Source organism: Copadichromis virginalis, linkage group LG22 (genome assembly GCF_057382275.1).
Source record: "Copadichromis virginalis isolate Kocher_CV1m ecotype Utaka linkage group LG22, C_Virginalis_male_GT1.1, whole genome shotgun sequence".
NCBI classification, from domain to species: domain Eukaryota; kingdom Metazoa; phylum Chordata; class Actinopteri; order Cichliformes; family Cichlidae; genus Copadichromis; species Copadichromis virginalis.
In genome coordinates, this window is record NC_140638.1 from 7,235,371 (window position 1) to 7,256,118 (window position 20,748).

The following is a 20,748-nucleotide window of genomic DNA, read 5'->3' on the forward strand; positions in this document are numbered from 1 at the left end:
AATCTGCTTTAGAAACTATGAGCTGAAGCTGGTGACCTGACATTTTGATCTTTATTAAATCTGATAATGCCATGGCAGTGATTTTTTTTCTTCACTGTCCACTAAAAGAAAGTCTAACCTTTAGTTTGACAAGCCACAGCCCATTTTTCTGCATTAATGTTTATAGCCAAATGTAAACGATAAATAAATAAATAAATAAATAAAGGCAGGAGGAGAGAAAGGTTTCAGTCCCGTCCTGCGTGCCTGTATAGAGTCGCAGACATACCCACATAGCAGCTCTATTGGACGCAGCAGCCTTGCTCTCCGAACAGCTGTTCTGTGTTTTCCCACACTGTGATTGGCCACGATGCGCCGTCAATCAAATTTACTTTGACGTGCGGCCTCGCCCCTACTCGCCTTACGCGGCATCCTATTGGCTACTGTACGCGTTCGTGTTCCGCGATTGGTCGGACGGGCTGGTTGTCAAGGCTTTGGGGCTTCATTCACCATTTTGCGACTGTAGTGTAGAATGTACAGGGCAGTAGTTTTTCCTCCTTTTAAGTTGCTTTGCCGGAGAAACATGAACGGCCGCTAACTGGCAGCTGCGGACGACTGGACACCCTGCCCTATTTTACCCAGCAAACTCATCAGAGAAACACACCGGGGTACTATACATGAGCTCTGGTGAGTACAGGCTGCCTACAAATCTTCTCCTGCAGCACTGCAGTGGGGCTTGTTGTGCGTTTGCTAACGTTGTTCATGTTTACCACAAACAGTATTAGCAGAGGAGCTGATCAGCACAGTTTGCGATATCTGGGTGGCCTGCGAAGAGACCGGAATGGGTGTCTTCTGCGAGAAAAAAAACAGGGAGCGGTGCGGCTTAGGCATAGTGAGCCTGAAACTTTTCCACGAGAAAATAGAACGCCATAACAGCCGTTGGACTTTCCAGAAACAGCGCTTATTTAGGAAAAACCTCGAAAACTCCTCGCTTGTCATGCTTTCTTCCTGTTTTTTATTAAATCAGCGTGGCCATTTGGATTGATATGTGGTTTTAAAGCGCTTGTAGAGGCCTTTTTTTTCTCCCCTTGGGCTAGTTTGTGGCAACACACTGACACTAACCCCCCTCAAACCACCCCATGTAACACGGCTGCAATTATGCTAATAACGACGAGGGTGAATACTAAATTATCCTGGCAGCTTCAGCTATATTTTCACATGGTTGTCACTTTCGGATGGGCCAAACAAGCGACTTTGTGTAGCTGTTTGTCGCTTTAAGGTCGTGTAAGCTGGCAGATATGGGCCATATATGGTGGCATTAAGGGTCAGTATGCCCGTTAAACCGGTTATTTCCCGGTTACGGTGAGTAGAGGATTTCCAAGAGGCCTTGTGTGTTTAGTTGAGGCCTGGTCGGTGCACGCCACGGCCTGCAGTGTTTGGAGTAAAACTGGTAGTAATCGCGGTACTACGAGGGCTTGACACGGCACTATCCAGCTAAAGCAGAGGTGACATCACCGCTTGTTGTTTGCATTTTGTGCTCTGGGGCCTTGTCTTGGTAAAGTTAACAGCTGTTATCTGCTCGGGTTTATGATTATGCATATATTGACCTGCCCTATCGTCATTACAGCTCTGTAGTAAGCCTGTTATGAACTTGAAAAAAACTTTTAGATATCTGTCCACTAAATGTGGATTAGAAACGCACTTAGAAGAGACTGAAAGTTCACTCTGTCTATATTGTCATAGATATTACATTTTTGTATGCACACTTACTAGGAGTGTACTTGAGGTGCCACAATAACCTCAGTATTTAAGAAAATGAACATGTCAGTAATGCATGCATTGTAATATGGTAAATAATAGGTGAATTATTCTATTTTATATTATTTTTAGTATTACAGACTCTCATGCCCATCTCCATTCATAGGTATTTTGGTTTTCATTAATTTGCGAGAAAAGTCAATGTATAGTAAACAAAATTATAGATGCATTTGTCTGATAGCATTGCTTCTTATTTTAGTATTGGCCTACCCTGCCCAAATAACTTTGTAGACGTGCTGTGCAATGTAAGAACACTATCGGATATCATTTATTACAATGCGGGTTAATTAAATCTGGTTACGAGAGCCAAAATATCTGTAAGAGTTCACCTCTTGACACTATAATCTCTCGCAGCTTCTAATAGTAAACACTAAGTGTGACCATAAACATCCTGTAGGGCATACAGTTTTGTATGTATGGGGAATATATGTCCTAGAAGGGTCACAAAAACCATGATTTTGAAAATTAAATATCAATAATGTGTAGTTCTTTTTTAACCAGTATAATCCAAAGCTGCAGGTGTCTTCTATCATATTATGCTTATACATATGACCTGCCCTGTTGTTATTGTAGTTTTGTAGTGATCCTGATATGAACTTTAATCATAGGCTCTGCATATAAGAAAACTAAAGGATATTACACATTGAAGACATCTCTAAAAGGTCACAGCTTGACATTAGAGATCCTTGCCACATATTGTAGTGAGGTTTATGGCAGTGTTGGCATAAATGTTATTGAGGACATAACGTTTTGTGTGCACAAGGAATATATGTACTAGACAAGTCATGATAACCATGATTGTATTGTAAACACCTGCATTTTCAAACTCTCTCATAACCTCCATGCACTTCTAGTTTCATTAAAATATATTTTAACTACTTGCAGGATATCTATTTCAGTGTATAAAATGCCTAGAAAAAAAAAAGAAAAATGGTTCAGTGTAACACAGATTAATTTCCTTTCCTATACTTGGACCCATGGTGCTTTTACATGCACTGGTATGCATACACCCCTCCTCAAGACTCTTTCCAAGCTAGGACAACCTTGTTTGGGGTAATTTCTGATAAGACTGGGAATGTTTTATATCGATTAAAGTAAAGTAAAAATCACCCTATGATTCAGTTCATGCGTGATTTCATAATGATTTTGGCACAGTTATGGTAGAAAAGTGGCTTACACTTGAACAGACGCCTATTCAGACTAAATGATCCGTCAGTCATGTTTTTCTCTTTCTCTCGTATGACTTATATCAGCTCCATGGGGCCTACAGTGGGTATTCACAACAGCTCAAATGCTATTCTGCAAGTAAATTACGACTGAACTTGTTACCCCGCTCTTTATGTGCGTCTGATGATTACATGAATGTGAAACATTAAAGCCACAGACCTACTTTACCTCCCATATGGACTCCCTTGCACCATATTTCACTGAGGTTACTGTGTGTTGTGTCAGTTTGCCTTTAAGCTCTTATCGTACGGCCCATGACTCTGACACCAGCTGTTGTACACAGTGCACTACTGAGTAAACACATGTAGCATACCTCTATCGTGACCAAGTAAGGCCAGCTGCCAAATTATTTTATGGTGTCTGCTGTACAGTTGTCTGTCCTAAATAGGGATTTACATAGAGGCCAGTGATGGCTATGAGCTCTCAACCTCTCCGTGTGCACTATCAGCTATCAGCACATAGATGTTTGCTTTGTGTGATGTGTGTGTATATGTGCGTGTGGCCTTGAGACAGGCGGCACTCATCTCTGAAAATGGATTTCTCTCCAGCCGATATGATGTGTCAGATATTAAAAGGACCTGAATGAATGCAAGCCTTCACAGACAAACAGGAAGGCAGCAAAAGGGAACAGAGACGAGCAGACAGAGAGACCGAGACTAGTGGGAGGACGAATGTAGAAACAGGGACAGGCAGGCAGACATGTAAGTTAACAGCCAAACTGTCACTGACAAGTAGACATGCCTAGTGGTTGGTTGATAGACATCATAACAGAACATTTTGACAGTGACCATCACAGCTGGAGTGAGGAATTACATGACAGAGTATATAAGGGCTGTGTTGACACTCCCTCTTATATACATGTTTCTGTATCTATGAAGACTTCACTTCCCAAAGAGATAAGCTAGAGACCACAGCAGCTACAGCCTGAGGCTAGTCCAGCGCACACCAGCCACACAGCAAACAAACCAGCTAAGTGATCACAGCTAAATCAATCTGTTTTACTTTCTAAACGTGAGTCTGAGCTGTGGATGAGGCTGGTGCAGAATAAGAGATAATCTGAATGACTCTGGCACGGCTAAGAGCGCTGCTGAATGACTCTGGTGTGGAATAGCAATTATTGTGAACAACTCTGTGTTTCTGGATGACTGCGGCACAAAAACGAGTATAGAGACTAAGTGGAAGGAGAGGAAGGAAAACGGGGGAGATGAGAGGTAAAAAAAACCCAAACAAACAAAAATCGATATTGTGGAAAGAGCGAATGCAGGCAAGGAGGATAAGAAAGAAAGCATAGCAAAGAGAGAGGGAGGAATAAAGTAACGGGAAGTTAGGTAATGGTCTTCCACAGGAAATGGAGTTAGTTGTAGGGGCGGATTGCTCTGCTTTGAAATACATAGATAAAGGTCGCCACTGAGAAAGAGAGAGAGAGCGAGAGAGAGAGAGAGAGAGAGAGAGAGAGAGAGAGAGAGAGAGAGAGAAAGGGAGGGTTTCAGTATGTGAGCAAAGAAGGAATTCCCCCGCCTCTACTGCCCGGGCCAAGAAGTAGTGTGTGCGTGAGTGTGTGAGAGAGGATTGCATGCAGAAAGGCTTGTCTGGGCAAATTGCAGAATGCTCCTCACTATTTCCATGCTGCGCTGTAAGCCTACATTGTGTTTATCCTACAATATGGCCTCCTGTTTTCAATATGTACCTGGTATGGCTGTAGGTCTTGTGTAATGTGAGTAGAAACTGTTATGTAATGAATTAATGTGTAATGAATTTGTAGATGAGTCATGTTCATTACTACTCTAATACGATGGTGCATCATTTAGCGGGGAATACATTTCTTTGAATTATAATTTAACTGTTTGTTACAATTTTTTTTTTTTATATCGTTGCTGTGTTTTTGTTTTTGACTATTTGCCGTTTTTAGAATGTTTTCAGAAATTACTTTGAGTTGTGTTTCTGTCTGAGTGTCTTTGCTGCACAGGAAACCCACACTCACCTGTTCTTCTCCTCTTTTCAGAGTCTCTGGAATAAGGTGGGCAAGTGCCGAAGTCGCGCAACGAACACGAGACAGGATGAGAGTGAGAGGGCCTGGCAGAGAAAGAAAATAGAGTGAAAGGAAAGGAGGAGGAAATAACGCTGCAGCGCAAGAGAGGAACGTCAAGGAGAATCTCTGGGATAAATAAATAAAAGAGTTGTTTTGAGAAAAAGGAACTAGATGAAAAGATGAAGCCAATAAAAAAGCGCTCCCCTCCCTCCACCCGGGCTAAAGGAGGAAAGCGGCGAGGAGCGGGGGATACCTTGGAAGGAGGAGAGAAGAGAGACTCAGATGAGAACAGAGACAGAAGCAGATCTCCGCAAAACCGAACTCCCTCCTCCTCGTTATCTTCTAACTCACATTCAGAGTCTCCACAGGCGGACGCATCCAGAGCGCGGGACTCTTCAGATGGGGAGGGGAGGTCTGCTGCCAGCAGCGGTGGTGGCAGCAGCCACTGTGACAGCAGCGGCAGCAGTTGTAGTAACAGTAGCACACCAAGCGCCAACAACAGTCCAAACCCCGCCTCCAGCCGGAAAACAGCCACCTTCAAGGCCCGTGTCCCCAAAAAGAAGTACACCTCCGAACACTGCTCATCTAATACTGCTGGTAACTATAGCAACCCTGCATCCAGCACGCCCCCTCCTTTTTCTCTGAGCCAGGAGTCAGCGGGTCCAGGAATCGACATCAGCGTCTCGCATTCTGACGGAAACAGTCAGAGTAGGAGCTTGATGGATGACTTCCACAGTCGTACCACCAGCAGGGAGGGGTCTCAGGACTCCCCGGGACCACCAACCCTGTCGCTTGGAGGGGAAAAACCCAGAGGAGGTGAAGGAGTGACAGATGCAGAGCAGGTGTCCCCAAGCCCGCTGCCCCGCTGCTCCTCAACAGACACAGCCAGCGAGCACTCGGCTGACCTGGAGGTAGTTGGTGACACACCCCCTCAGATGTCGACACACAGAACGTCTAGTCTCCCTGACGCACTGTCCGATGCTCTGGCCAAAGGCCTGAAGAATCAGCGGATCCTCGCCCGCCAGCTCAGGAGAAGAAGTGATGAGGAGGGAGGAAGTGACAGGAGGCACGACTTGGTATTCCGGGCTGGCGTGGTCCGTAACGTCAGTGGTGAATATGGAAGCCTGGAGGTTCAGCTGAACGGGGAGAAGACGTTATGCCGCTATCCTTACCGACATGAGAGCCCCCCAGGGGTGGTGGACATTATCCTAGATGCCCCACCTCCTGGTGTGCATCCAGTACCTATAGGCACCCGTGTCTGTGTACCATTTGGGAACGACGAGGGCAACGAGAGCCAATGGCAATGGTACCGAGAAGGTGTGGTGACACAGGTAGACCCACACCCTGCGGTGGCTAACCGCTACCGTGTCCTGCTGTCTGAAGAAAGGCCTCACTCTCTAGATGATGAAGAAAACAACAGGGGTGCTACCCAGGCAGTATGGGTCTCCAGACAAACACTCCGGCTTCTGGTGCCACCCTGGGACTTGGATTTGCCTTCTGCTGGTGGACATGAAGTAGAAGAGGGGGTAAGAGACAAGGAGAGAGATCGGGAGGAAAGGGAAGAGATGGATGTGGAGGTGAGACGTTTGAGTCGACAAATGACCCCGAGCATGGGATCAATGTTAGGGAGAGGAATGCCCTACCCAGGAATGGTTCCCGTTTCCTCCACATCGGGCCACAGCATCACCTCGCCCGTTACTCCGACTTCAGTCCTCAGCCTGGCTCCTGGGCGAGAGAGGGAAATCGAGAAGGACTTGGAGTGGGAGTCACAGAGAAACCATGGAAGAGAGAGGGAAAGAGAGCGAGAAAGGGAAAACAGTGTCAAGCAGCAGCAGCAGCATCACCCATATATGCCCCTCACCCCTGAAGAAGACATGGAAGTGTCCGGCATCAACATGGTCCAAGTGGGGCAGATTATATCTGGGGGCAAGCCTATGGCAGTTCCCCAACATCGTCACATTGTTTCTAAGACCCCGTCTGGCTACCTCAACCCCCATCCCCACTTGTCTGTGGTGCGAGGCATCGGGATTCCCCCTGCTCACATGACCTTGAATCCCCACCCCTCTCCTTCACCTGTCCTGTTAGGCCTTGACCCAGCAGCTGCAGCAGCCGCAGCAGCTGGAGCTGTCATTACCACCCCTCAGCTCCATCCTCTCCCTCCCATCACCTCTTCCACTACATCCTCCTCCAGAGTGGATAAGACATCAGGGGGAGGTTCTGCCAGCAGTGGAGCAGGTGGTGGATCCGGATCAGGTTCGACATCCTCCTCCTCGTCACGTTCCCGGACTCCGCTGACAGCTGCCCAGCAAAAATACAAGAAGGGAGACGTGGTGTGCACGCCGACAGGTATCCGAAAGAAGTTCAACGGGAAGCAGTGGAGGAGACTGTGCTCTCGGGAGGGCTGCTCCAAAGAGTCCCAGCGGCGAGGGTACTGCTCCAGACACCTCTCCATGAGGACCAAGGAGATGGAAGCCAGTGGAGGGGGCCGGGATCGGGGCGGCGCCAGCAGCACAGGGACCCTAACACCATCTGACCTCCGACTCAGCGGTGGGAGAGCCAGTTCAGAGTTTGACTGGGATGAGACATCACGGGAGAGCAGTGAGGCCAGCAGCCGTGGAGGAGACTCTCGCCCCCGCCTCGTCCTTCCCTCGCTGCTCCCCCAGGACCTTTCTCGCTTCGACTTCGATGAATGTGAGGCGGCAACTATGCTCGTCTCTCTCGGGGGCTCTCGTTCTGGCACGCCTTCATTCTCCCCCATCTCCAACCAGTCACCCTTCTCACCAACGCCATCCCCATCACCCTCTCCGCTCTTCGGTTTCCGCCCTGCCAATTTCAGCCCCATCAATGCTACTGCCTCACTTACCCCACGCCGCCCCCGACAGCTAAGCGGCACTAAGATGGGTACGCCAGGCGCAGAGAGAGAGCGCCATCTGTCAGGGATTGTGCCCACTTTTCAGACCAACCTGACTTTTACAGTCCCGATGAGCCCCAGCAAGAGGAAGTTCGACTCCCACCCACCCCCACCGCTACCTGCTGTCCAGGACTACCAGACCAAACCTGAACAACAGCAGCTGGTGGGTGTTGGGGTGGTGGGAGACCCACCCATGGGCCATAGCCCTGCTGCCTTCAGAGTGCTCTCCCCCCAGAGTCAGCCCACAACACCTTCCTCACTTTCCTTCTCTCGTCCTCGTAGCGCCACCAGCAGGCCACCATCCTCTGCCGCCTCCACGCCTCCACCCATGTTAGTCTCTCCAACTCCTCCTTCACCACTTCCCCAGGAGCCGTCCCCACGCCGCATCGTGCCCCTCCGGGACTCCCCAGTCATTGTACGCAACCCAGATGTCCCCTTGGCCAAATTCTCCGATGGCCCGTCGGGAAAGAGAGAGAGAAGCAGGTCGAGGGAGCACAGCCAGCACACAGCTCCCCCAGGCCTGCAGGCCCCCGTCCCCATCAACGGGGCAGCCACCAACGGGGCAGTTCTCCTCCGCAATTCCACATCCACGCTCGTCCTGGTCACATCCAGCTCGGTAAGGACGTCATTCTTTTTTTGTAATATATGACTATGTACTGCATAGGGTCATAGGTTTGTATTTTATATCTCTAATATTTTAATTATGTCTTTATTAGCTCATATTATAGAACATTTATAGGTGTTAGGGCAACAGAAATAAAGTGAGAAAGCTTTCTTAAATAACATACAACTGGTGTGACCACCATTGACTCACATCCCAAACCCCACAGTTTTTATCAGTTTACAATGAAAAGGATCCGAGCTGTATTTTAGTAAAATAAATATAAGAAACCTTTGTTTGAGTGTTTTACTTATAATGATTCATTCAGCTTGTTTTCACTCCATATTTCTTACACCAGTTTACCAGTTTGGCCCCAGTGGGGCTTAGTCTAGTCCTTCCTTCTCTTGAATTAATAAAATGTTACTTGCCTTGTGGTTTTCAAATTGCTGAAAACAAAAGATCAAACAAAATACATTTAAAAGTGAGCAACAATACCTCTTTCCATGACAGTTACTCAAGAAAATCCTGAAACCTTGAACACTTTAATGTAGCGACTTGTCATTTACTTTCTGCCAAATTTTGAACCACATCACTGTGTAGAAGGAAGCAAACATCCAACCGTAAGCATTAATGGTGACCACTCTGCTAAGCTGCCATGTTTGCCATCTGAGCACTTCTTCTGACTGGCCGGTGTGCTTCAGTTGGAAGAAAACATCAATGTTTGTGATTTTTTTTTTGAGTAACTGCGTCACAGGGCTGTAGACTTAATTGAATTTTAATTTAGAGTAAAATTTTGGTTTCTCGCAGTAATAAAAACAAGACAATCGAGACAAAACACTTATTGTCCCACAATCTATTTTGCTGCAATGTTCTCCAGCCCATCGTTTTCCTTTACTTTTTCCTGTCCGTGACAGTCCAGAGTCACTCTCCAATAGACTGCAGGAGGTTTAGTTCATATGTATTTATTATTTATTTAGTTTTTAGTTAGTTTTTTGGTAAGTGAGGATCCCTAATGGCTTATGATTTCCAGAAAGAGATTTTCACATGTATTTTTGCCATTTTGCCTCTGTCAGTGAGAGGGTGGCTGTGGCTACAATGTAGCTGCCATCACCAGTGTGTGAATGTGTGTGTGAATGGGTGGATGACTGGTTGTGTAAAGCGCTTTGGGGTCCTTAGGGACTAGTAAAAAGCGCTATAAAAATACAGGCCATTTACCATTTACTTTGTTACCACAAACGTTTAATGTCATTATATTGAATAAAAGGCGTGTGACTTCTTGACAACTCATACCAAAGCGATCTAGATGGACAAGTGAAACTATAGGCCAAAGACAAAATAAGTAATTTCGAGGTGAACTGTCTCTTTAAAACAGCAACAATTTATGCAGGTCGATGTTTGTTTTAAAGATATGACTGGTAGACTGGTTTGCGTGCATTCCCAGACTGACTTCATGACGTTGACGTCAAGTCTCTGTTGGGGCCTGCTTGTTCCAAAGGTTGTTCTAACTAAAGAATAAATTTGGGACCAATCAGGTGCCTCTGATGATATTCGTGATGAATAAGAATCTCACCCTCTAAAATAGCCTACAATTGTGCATGGGACTGCACATCATTATCACCTAAACCTTGTACATTTTGTATTTTGAGCTGTGACACCCAGAGTTGGGGTAAGGAATCCATTAAAATGAGATTAAACAGTTTTGAAACCATTTCGCACCTGGAAATGGCGTTACCAGCTGCAGGATGTTTTGAATAATCCGAGTTTCCTTAAAATACTATAAATATTTTTTTTGATGTCTCTTCCCCAGTCCTTGACTCCAGCCACAGGGGGCCACGCTTCCCTCTCCAGCCCCTCCACTCCTGGGTCCATGTCTTCTTCATCAAGCTCTGTGTTCTCCTCGTCTGGTTCCGGAGGCAGGGAGAGGGAGAGGAAACCCGAAGGGCATCAAGACGCCAGTGGTGGGGCGCTGCCACAGCCGGTAGCCTGTCATCCCACACCAACAGCCCTGCTGCCCCTCATACTACCAGCAGAGTCGCCTCACCCTGCTCCACGCAAGCAAATCATCATGGGACGCCCAGGGACCGGTAAGAAACGAGGGGGAGGGGGAATGGGAGATCATTTCTTTGTGGTCTGAACCTCTGTTCTGTCAGATTTAGAGTCAGCTGAGCCACACAGCCTAAAGTGTGAAGAGATGTGCAGCTTGTGTCTTATGCACTCTGGCCCAGTACCTCTCACTTTCAGTATCTCTCTAGGATTACAGCTGTGTCATCAATGCTTTGGCTATGACTCATGTACACTTTACTATTGTTCCCTTGCTTTCAGATGGCTTTTTGTTTGTTTGTTTTTTTCTCTTTGTTTCTGTTTTCAGAAAGTTTATAAGAATTTTTCCACTGCTTTGGGCTTCGCAGAGGACTGGTATCTTCTTAGAAATGCTAGAATTTCACTTTTAAAATATTACACAGGCTACAACACGGAAAAGCAATTCCATTAATGTGAAATATACTCTTAGCAAAGAAGTGGAAGAGTCACAGATGGATAAAATACAGATGAAGTGGTTGTTTGTGTTTATTCAGAAGCATTTTCGACCCAAACTTTAGTTCATTTTGGGTCACACATGCAGTTTTTGTTGTAGACTAAGGATATCGTACAGTACAGGGCTTTAAATTTTAATTTTAAAAAAGAATGCCTCCTTTAATTACTTCCCACAGGGGGAATTTATACACTTTGGGGACAGGATACTACATTGTTCTGTTCTTACCTCAGTCTGTGTTGTCGTTCTTCACAGAGTAAATCATTGCCATTCATCATTTCTACTGTCCGTGTGTTTTATGGCTTTCTTTTCCTCTTACCTCCATGGCTGCGCTGGTAGTTTTCTGGCTTAGCTCGCTCTTAATGGCCATGCATTCATTACTGGTTCTGCTCAACATTATTATATCTCTGCAACTGTGTGTTAGAATGTCCCACTTTATATGTGCAGGAATTGTTTAAATCATATGCAACACCCACAATCCCACCCTGACATTCCAGCGGTGATATATTTATTTTCCTTTTGGTTATCAATGTTGTCTTAAATTGTACCATCGGGAGAGCCTTTAAAATACCAGCTGTGCTGTAGTTGTGTGAAGATGCCGTTTTGCATGAGGGAGAAAGGAAAGAGAGATTGAGTGCTTGTCCATAATTGGTAAACATAATGAGGTCTGTAAGCTGATACTTATAAGAAAGAAGAATAGCTTAGAAAACTGCTTTCTAATGAGGCTTCTATATCAAGCAGGGTTCAGAAGTAGTGAACTCCATGGTTCTCTAAAGGTTGTAGGCCTGTTATAAATCACTCTTACTAAAGTCTAATAAGACGTGGATAACTCCGGTTCTCAATTGAGACAGATTGTGTCACTAATTATATTCCATTTAAGAGTCAACAGTACCTCACAGATTATCCATTATAGGGCAGATTTGCTAATGACAGAGAAAGTGCAAAACCCCCAATGACTGTTGGGATTTACAAAAGAGGTGCAGTGAAAAGTTAGCAATATTTGGAGGGGTAATTTTATACTCAATGAGGTGTTCAGTGCTCGAAATGGTTGCAGTAGTTGCCACTATGAGTGTTTTTGAAATTTCAGGAGAATCAGGGATATTTTCCATCCTTGTCCTTCCTCACATGGAGTGAATAGTCTGTTTCAAACACATTTGCATTACTGGAACTACGCCTTGTGGTTTAGGTGAAGGAGCTGCCTGCAGAGAGCACGCAGGAGGGAGTGCACATGACACCCACTCTTTAGTAATGAATGCACTGGACAATTATCTGCTCTATTCTCACATCAGCACAATCTGACATCGCACAGATGTTGTATTGGGGAGCTGGCAGGTTGAAGACTGGCAAATGCCCGATCTGCATGTGTCAGACTTTTGCATTCTCACGTGGATTTCTGTTGGGTGATGTGAAGAATTCAGGGCTGCACTGCATGTGTGAAAACAGCTAATTTATTTGGAATAAGTGCGTAATCGCTGATCAAGTCTGAGTGTGTGCCTTGGCTATCCACTGGCAGTAAATTTAGTCTTTAAAGTAAGGGCGCAGTTGAAAGTACCAAGTAGAAAGCTTCACTTGAGTTGTTAGCAGATTACTCGAACCTTCATCAAGCGTGCTCTTGGTGGATTATGCTGGTGATTACTGAAATGAATCAGCTCTTCCTGTGTTCATAAATCGCCCGCCTCAACTTTCCCCTTCCTCTGGACCTTATTTGTGATTTTAGCTGCACACTAATGTGCACTCTGTAAGCTGGATTTATAGTACTATGTTAAATCTGTGGTTTAAAATCTATGCTACAGCCTACAGTGTAGCTTGATCTCCACAGAAATGTAACTACAGGTTACAGCGACATGGATCTCACAAACTGTGACAGGTCTGTTCAGTAATAATATGCAGCGCGAATGCATTTTATTTTCTTAGGGTTTTAGTTTTAGCTATCTTGCTCAGTAGGCTGTAGATGTTAGTTTTTTGCCAGTGTAGACATATACACAGAATATGTGTAGACTCTGTTTGTTCTGAATCCTTTTCTCCTTCCTGTGATTCAGTAATAGTAACTGTTGTTAAAGATTTATTAGCTCCAAGCCCATCATGAATGGCTCGCTTTCACTCCTGATGGCAGAGCAATGCAGACACACCAGGGTGCACCAAATATAAATGCAAACAGTACTGCACTACTACTACAAATTAGTATTGCAATATTCTAACTGTTGTTATCCATGTGCACTAAAGATGGGGACGTAACAATTCTGAAGCTAAGACCAAAACCTCAGTAAAATATTTTGCATTATCCATTGTTCCCTGACCCAAAGCAGAGCTGGTTGCCTGACGAAAGCTGTAATGTTCATGCAGTGAGGGAAATATAAACACATCAGAATGACTGAGTTTATTCTTTGTTTAAGAGCTAATTATGATCAAGTGATGTGGACTGTGGTAAAAAATGATTCTCTATTTTTTGTTGTTGCTTGTGTAATAACCAGAGTTGCTTACAGTTTTGTATATTTTTATTAGTTACATTGTTTAAAAATGTTTTGTTTCTATTTAGTTTTATTTAATTTTTGCTAGTTTCAGTTTTGGTGATTATTATAATTAGGGGCAGATTTAAAGAGTCCAGAATAGCTGGGTGATAGGTTACAGTCATGCAGTGATCCCGGTCTGAGAGGACTCTAGTTGTGTTGGCAAATGTAACCGTGCTGACAAAGACTAAAACGATAAAACTGGGGAAAATTTGCCGAGAATTTTATTTTATTTTCAGTAGTTTTGTTTTCTTTCTTTTCTTTCTTTTTTTTTCAAAATCTAATTCCTATCTTTATTTCAGTTAAGTAAAAGGGTTTTTTTTCACAGCAACTTTTAGATTACTGTGTTTAGTTCACTATTATAACCTTGGTTTGAACTAAGTTGTAGTTTTTGCAACACACCTACTAGGCAGCTAGGAAGAAACCAGAGCACCAGCACTGATCCAACAGAAATTGTTTATAACACATGAGACAGAAAGTAAAATTAATATCATTTTCTAATTTCACTCGACTGTGACTCTTCTACCAGAAGCTGAGACCAGTTTAAATGAATCTTCTCACCCAGTCAGGTGGTGGGATGTAAGAAAATTGGCTAGCGAGAAATGTAGGTGCTTGGGTTCATCATCTACTTTGTGCTTGTTTCCATGCCAACTTTGTGATATTACAGCCTGGGCAAGCTCAGAAATGTTACTTTGAATATATGAATGACGAAGATTGTTTCCATTTAAAATGCCTGATTTCTCATTTTGTGTCATTTTGATGCAGCACTTTGTAAATCTGAAAACTGAAAGTGGAGGATATTGGCAATTTATAGGTTGGTTGGTTTCACGGTTGATAGTGAGATGATGTAGAAGCAGAATATTTTGCACAGGCAGTCACGTAGACGAGGATAAACATAGACATAGCTGCAGATTAGTTTAAGGCAGGGGTTCTTTAAGTTTTAACGACTGAATGAAGGGAGCCATGATACGAATGAAGGCTACAGAGGATAAATGCACACATCAGACAAAATAACGCTAAAAGCTGACATTTATTTATTAAACATGAAGATAACAGAAAGCTTCATGAGAACCTGCTGACAGAGAGAGTAAGAGATTGCCTGTATACCACATGAACATGTTATTTTTAATCATTAGTTTTATTGGGATTAGTATTAATATGCTTAAATGATTGGAGAAGTTCAACACATCAACATAGCGTCTCTTACCTGTGGCCATTTCCTCCTGGCCAGAGTTTTCTTAAAGCCCGTCTCCATCTCTGTCTCTGACATGTCAAGGGTGGATTGCATGCGATCTTAGCTTGGACTTGTTGATGGTGGAGAAGGTTTTGTTTTATTTATATGTCAAACAGAGAGGCCACTCTCTTTGTATGCTTGTTTAAGTGCAGAGTGTCGACACTCGGAGTCCGTCAGTGCTACGTAGAGCTTTGTTCAAGGGGCAGTGTCAAAAATATGTGCATTAGCTGGTAATGTTGGGTGCTTTTATTCATGTCTTTGTTCCTAAGTAAACAGCAGTTCTGATATATGTATAAAGAACGTCTTTGTCATAAAGTAAAAGTGTATTAACAGCAAAAATTGCGCAGTAGAGCCACTGTCTGTGGTTCTTTCTCTTCATCGTGAACTTTGCTTACATTTCCTTTCCTCTTTAAACAATTAATTAGCATTTGATCCACGTGTGATGTCATCCCCATCAGGCTATGTGTTTTTGGCTTTTTGGTATCTGTAGCCTTTGCATTAATTGTACTGGTTTTATCGTGTGTGCAAATAAAATGAACCTTGAATTTGGTGCACCCACAGGTCAGTAAAATATTACTGAGGGCCACCAAAAAAAATTTGTTCTTCTAGTGGGCACTTGAAAGTGGCTACAGAAGCAAGTTAGTCCCCACAGATAAAATGTTAAAATGTTGAACTCTACATCAGAAATAAACATGTTTACACCCTGGCACTGCAAACTATTTTGGTCTTTATTGATAGTTACCACATATATATAAACTGTATGGGGGTGATTGTTTTTTAACTCATTCTCTTGGATGCTGGTGAGGCTGAAAGTTAGGTTCAATTTCAATTCAGTTCAATTTTATTTAGACAGCGCCAAATCACAACAACAGTCGCCTCAAGATGCTTAGTATTATAAGGTAGACCCTACAATAATATATGCCGAGAAAAACCCAGCAATCATATGATCCCCTATGAGCAAGCACTTTGGCAACAGTGGGAAGGAAAAACTCCCTTTTAACAGGAAGAAACCTCCAGCTGACCCAGGCTCAGGGAGGGGCGGGGCCATCTGCTATGACAGGACAAAAGAAATGCTGTGGAAGAGAGCCAGATATTAATAACAAGTGATTCAGTGCAGAGAGGTCTGTTAACACATCGTTAGTAAGAAAGGTGACTGAAGAAGAAATACTCAATGCATCATGGGAATCCCCCAGCAGCCTACATCTAATGCAGCATAACTAAGGGAGGATTCAGGGTCACCTGATCCAACCCTAACTACGTGTATGCTTAGAGGCTTGGCTGCTTACATTGACAGCTCTCCTCATTAACTGGACGCATTGAAAACTGGTCCGATCCGCTGTGATTGGGGCATTGGTGCCTTTATAGCATTTTTAATGCAGTTGTCTGACAAATAATATGGTTTTGCTGTGTAGTTATTTGTCTAGTTTGTGCTCCAGTCTGGATGAGTGAAATTGTGCAGCTTAATTAGTATATTACTATTACTAGGTAATAGTTTATGGATGCAGCTCAACAGAGTTTCCCCTCATCCAAATATGGTAACTTCCCGAACCAAGATGCCATTTTCCCAGATGCAAAAATGCAGGATTCAAAAGGTGGAGTCAAGAAAATGATGGATGGGTACAACTGTGTCTTTATCCATGTTTTATGTTCAGTCTACACTTTAAAGCCATGAACACAAGTGGCAAAACTATCAGCTTTGCTTCTCGAGGATCTTTGAGTTCCTTATGTTAGGATTTCATATCCTCCTTTGTGATTAAATGATAATATCTTGTCTTGAGTCAAATGTTAAAAATGACTTTAAAGTGAAACAGTTTCTTCTGAGGAATGAATATCGAAAGCTTTGATACATCAGTCGCTCTGGCAACCACTCAGACCCGCTGCTCGCTGTGTGTAATCTGTGACTCAGTGTGTGTAGTGTCACAGTTATCGAGTGTGCAGTGGGTGTCACCCTTTTTATATGTGTACGCATGTGTGTGAGCACGCGTGTGTGTAAGGGAGTGATAAGGGGTGTTTCACTTTAAACTTAAAAAGGGCGAGAATATCGACATGTCTAGACATGCAAGACTGAGAGCGGGAGTGCAGAGAGCAACAAGGACATTCACACCTCCTACACACAATACACACACAGACACACACACACAAACAAACATGCAAGCACGCACACTCGTTCCAGACAATCAACAACCTCAGACAGGGCATTAAGGGCAGGTCCAGCGTGATATGAATGTGTTTCATTGCTCTCAGCAGAAAAAGGAGCAATCGTATTGCTGGCGTGTTGTCATGGATACACTGTTTCCACCGGTAGAATTAGTGCAGTAAAGCGTTCAGGCCTGAGCTGATTACTGGTGTGCCCTTTTCTCTCCCCCCTCTCTCCTTCTCTCTCCCTCTCTCTCCCTATCACATCCCTCGCACTGCTGCTAACAGCCACCTGCCTCTATAGCGTAACGTTTCCTCCGCCATACATTTTTTAAAACACCTAGAGCCATCGCGGGCCCAGAAACAAACACAGAAGAAGGCAGAGCAGGCCCCACGGCTGAGATCTCTCCTAAATATAGCCCAGCTCAAGTGCAGCTGCATTAGCATCACAAGTTTTATTACTGCTCTCTTTGAGTGCATCTGCAGTCTTCAGTGACGGAGAAGAAGGAGGAATAAGAGCTCAGAAGTAGCTCAGGAGCTGTTTTATTGCTATACTTTCCACCCACGGGAGTGATTATTAGGAAAGGTCTAGTGGTAGTAACGTGCAGTCATGGGTCAGATGCATAGTTTTCCCCACTTTAAATCGTGTGCAAGTCTTTATCAGTTCAGCCTTTTGCTTGTCACTAAACCAAGTAAACCAATAAAAACATCTGATGTAGATATCCGAGCAGTGCTTCTCTGTGATAGTTTCACAACTCACTACTGTCAGTAGTTGATCAGTGCACTTCACCTCTTCCGGGTGTTAGCATTTCCTTAAAATGTTCAAAGTATCTCTAGCCAGGTTTTTCATAGCTAAAATAACCTAAACCGAAAAATAAAACTACCCACCGTTGCATTTGGCCATATTCTGGTATGTCACAACCACAGAGAGTATAAAACGTGGACATAATCACCATGACATCACCCACTGGTTTGTGAAGGCAGTTATGAAGCCTTGCGCCGAGCATTTTCACTGTCGCCATCTTAGTGTTTTGAAACTGGATGTGATGAGTGAGGGTTAGATCTCGCTAATGGCTTGTAATTCACAAGAGACAAGAAACCCCCTCCCTGCTCTCACCAGTGAGCTTCAAACTTTGCTTTTTTGACAAAGCTAATGGTTAAGACCTCCAAGTATGCCTTCGCCTTAGTTATCCCGCTATAGGCTCATGCTGCTGGGGACTTCCCCTCTTTTTACTAACCATGTTTTATATACCACAGCTGCATGTCTGTCTTTGTGTCTCTCTTTTTTCTCTCCCTTCAACCCCAAACTGATCACAGCAGGTTACTGCCACTCCCTGAGCATGGTTGTGTTGGAGGTCTCTTCCTGTTAAAACAATGTCCTTCTCCCCGCTTTTGCCAAATAGTTGCTTGTGTGTCTGTTACAATACCATGTTTGCAATGTAAAGTGCCTTGTGTGTACGATATGTTTAAATTGAGAGATTTTAGCCTTTACACACATGTACTACACAGATGAGCAGGTCGTAGTAGTAATTATTGTAATTGACCACATCTGTGGCTGGAAACAGCAAAATGTGTTGCATGTCGACAGTTTGAAATTCACGCTTCTTTCTATTGTTACAATAATTCGTGACATTATAACTGTATCCTATTGAGCTGCTCTTTTAAACTAGCAGACTGTCATTAGTTACACTTTATTTGAAAGGGTCTTAATTCTCTTAATTTGGTCTTATAGCCAATTCAAGAAATGTCTTCACTGAATATTCTACAGTAACAAATGTCTGCATCAGGACTTATTTGATTATTAGGATCCCCATTAGCTGTAACACAAAGCACAGCTATTCCTTCTGGGGTGGGCGTGTATATTAACACATTTTAAAACAGTGATGTAAAACAGTGTGACTTCTTTTAACTTGTGGATGAGGTGTAACCAGTTGCCCAGAAGTCATGTGACGTGTCATATAGCTGTGACAGAAGTCTGTATGAATCGGTTTATCACAAATGAAGTGTGTCATGTGTTTCAGTCAAGCAGTACACATAAATAGCCATAGACCTGCCTGTAATTTGCCACACACAGAAATCCAGTGTAATTTTGTTTGGGATTGTTTGTTTATGTCTTGTGTTTATATAATGAACGGTTGCTATGGTTGCTATCAAATGTTGTCTCTGCTCTTCCTTAAAATGTCTGCATCAGCTGATTTGTCCTCGATTGAGACCTTCAATCTCGTGGGTTTAAGAGCAGTGCAGCTGGATTTTACCTTCAACCGACTAATGAGGAAAACAACAATAACGTGTGTGAATTGTTTTGCATTTAAGGACTTTCCCGGGCATCTTAGCAAAGCGTCTTGTGGTGTATAAAGAATTTGAATAAGCCTCACTTCCTCAACTGAAGTTCCCTTTACAAACAGTAGTATAAACTTGGAGAAAGAAGTACGGAGTCCAGAAGTCTCAGTGCTGTGATGCTAGTCATGTGATCCGAGAATCTGCATCTAAAGGATTTCTTAAACACAGTGAAACTAACAGCAGCTACAGTACATCCAAGATGCACTTCTTTTTCTTACTTGTCTAGCTCAGCAGTATCTAGATCTTCATTTAGAAGAGCAATAGCTGGCAAATGGTTAGCTATATTTAGACCATTTTAATACTTAATTATATAATTATAAATGGAAATGGAAACTGGACATGTCAGTGCTGCAGCGAAGAGTTCACCACCAGTTCGTTTCCACCAGGCTGGACTTGAATCTGGACTAATGGAGGCAGGGGAGGAACAGGGAGCTGGGAGGAACTGAAGCTGAACGCTTTATCAAATAAACTCAGTAAAGATGTCTAAAATACCATGCCTCTGTAATTAATATAACTAGAAAGGTTAGTGGTGTATAATTCAACAGTTTAACAAGTTTATGTAGCTTAGTTTCCATTAACCTTGTGAGTCTCTTCTTTTACATGCTAGCTTTGTGTTTATCAAGTTTATGTTTAGCAGGTTTCGTTTCTGCTGAGTTTACCACCTTGGTTAAGGATATCAGCATGTTCACGTTCACTAAGTAGCCTGAAACACAAAAAAACAGCTGTGGTGAATGGGAATGTTTTTGCTTTTACAGGATCAGTCATTAACAGACAACCATGCAGGGTTTTTCTCCATGCAGGAATCTTTTGTGCACCCCAAAAATGCTTTAACCCAGAAGGATATTGTAATAAATATACTGAAATCAAATTATGCTTGAGCTTTTCATTCGCTCAGCAGTAAAACACTGTAGAATTTGGTCTATAAAATGTTCAGAAGGAGCATAAGAAAGCATTAATTTATGTCATGTAAGGCCAAAGAATCACTTACTTTATGTGAATTAGACCCATTTCAGCCATCTCAGAATGAGTGGTGGCAAACCAGTGTTTACCAGCATCCAGACTCATCCTCTGTGAGCTATGAACACTGAGTAAAAAATGAATGTTAGTCCAATGTTGTTGAGATGTTTTAGTCTTTAACAATATCCTGGTTCAACACAGTCGTTGCCATTCCAGGGAAATATTGGAAATACATAATTATTAGGGCAATTCATTGGACTAGGGCAGTTCTTTAAATTATTTTATTTGTATGTTCAAACATATTGTGAAATATTTGTATTAGGGAAAAAAATCTCTAGTAAAGGAAATTACTCCAGGAAAAATATGTACCCAGTGAAGGCTTGACTATAAAATTTACAGTAAATGTATGTACGTATGAACGTTATGGCATTCTGTTTCTTTTTTTAAATATTAATTGTAACTTCTTTTCAACATCTCCTTTT

At 43.3% G+C, this 20,748-nt stretch overlaps 1 protein-coding gene across 5 annotated transcripts in view; it reads left to right on the top strand.

Annotated features, from left to right (window-relative positions):
* The first annotated feature begins 460 nt into the window (after nt 1-460).
* Nucleotides 461-20,748, top strand: part of cica (capicua transcriptional repressor a) — a 51,358-nt gene continuing 31,070 nt past the window's right edge. For 4 of the 5 annotated variants that reach the window (XM_085446864.1, XM_085446867.1, XM_085446868.1 and 1 more), the window contains exons 1-3: nt 461-663; nt 5,024-8,577; nt 10,370-10,646. In XM_085446864.1, the coding sequence (XP_085302990.1) occupies nt 5,230-8,577; nt 10,370-10,646 (3,625 nt within the window). In that variant the 5' untranslated portion in view covers nt 461-663; nt 5,024-5,229. Of the gene's footprint in view, nt 664-1,055; nt 1,153-5,023; nt 8,578-10,369; nt 10,647-20,748 lie in introns of those variants that run through there. The other variant, XM_085446865.1, reaches the window with a different exon arrangement.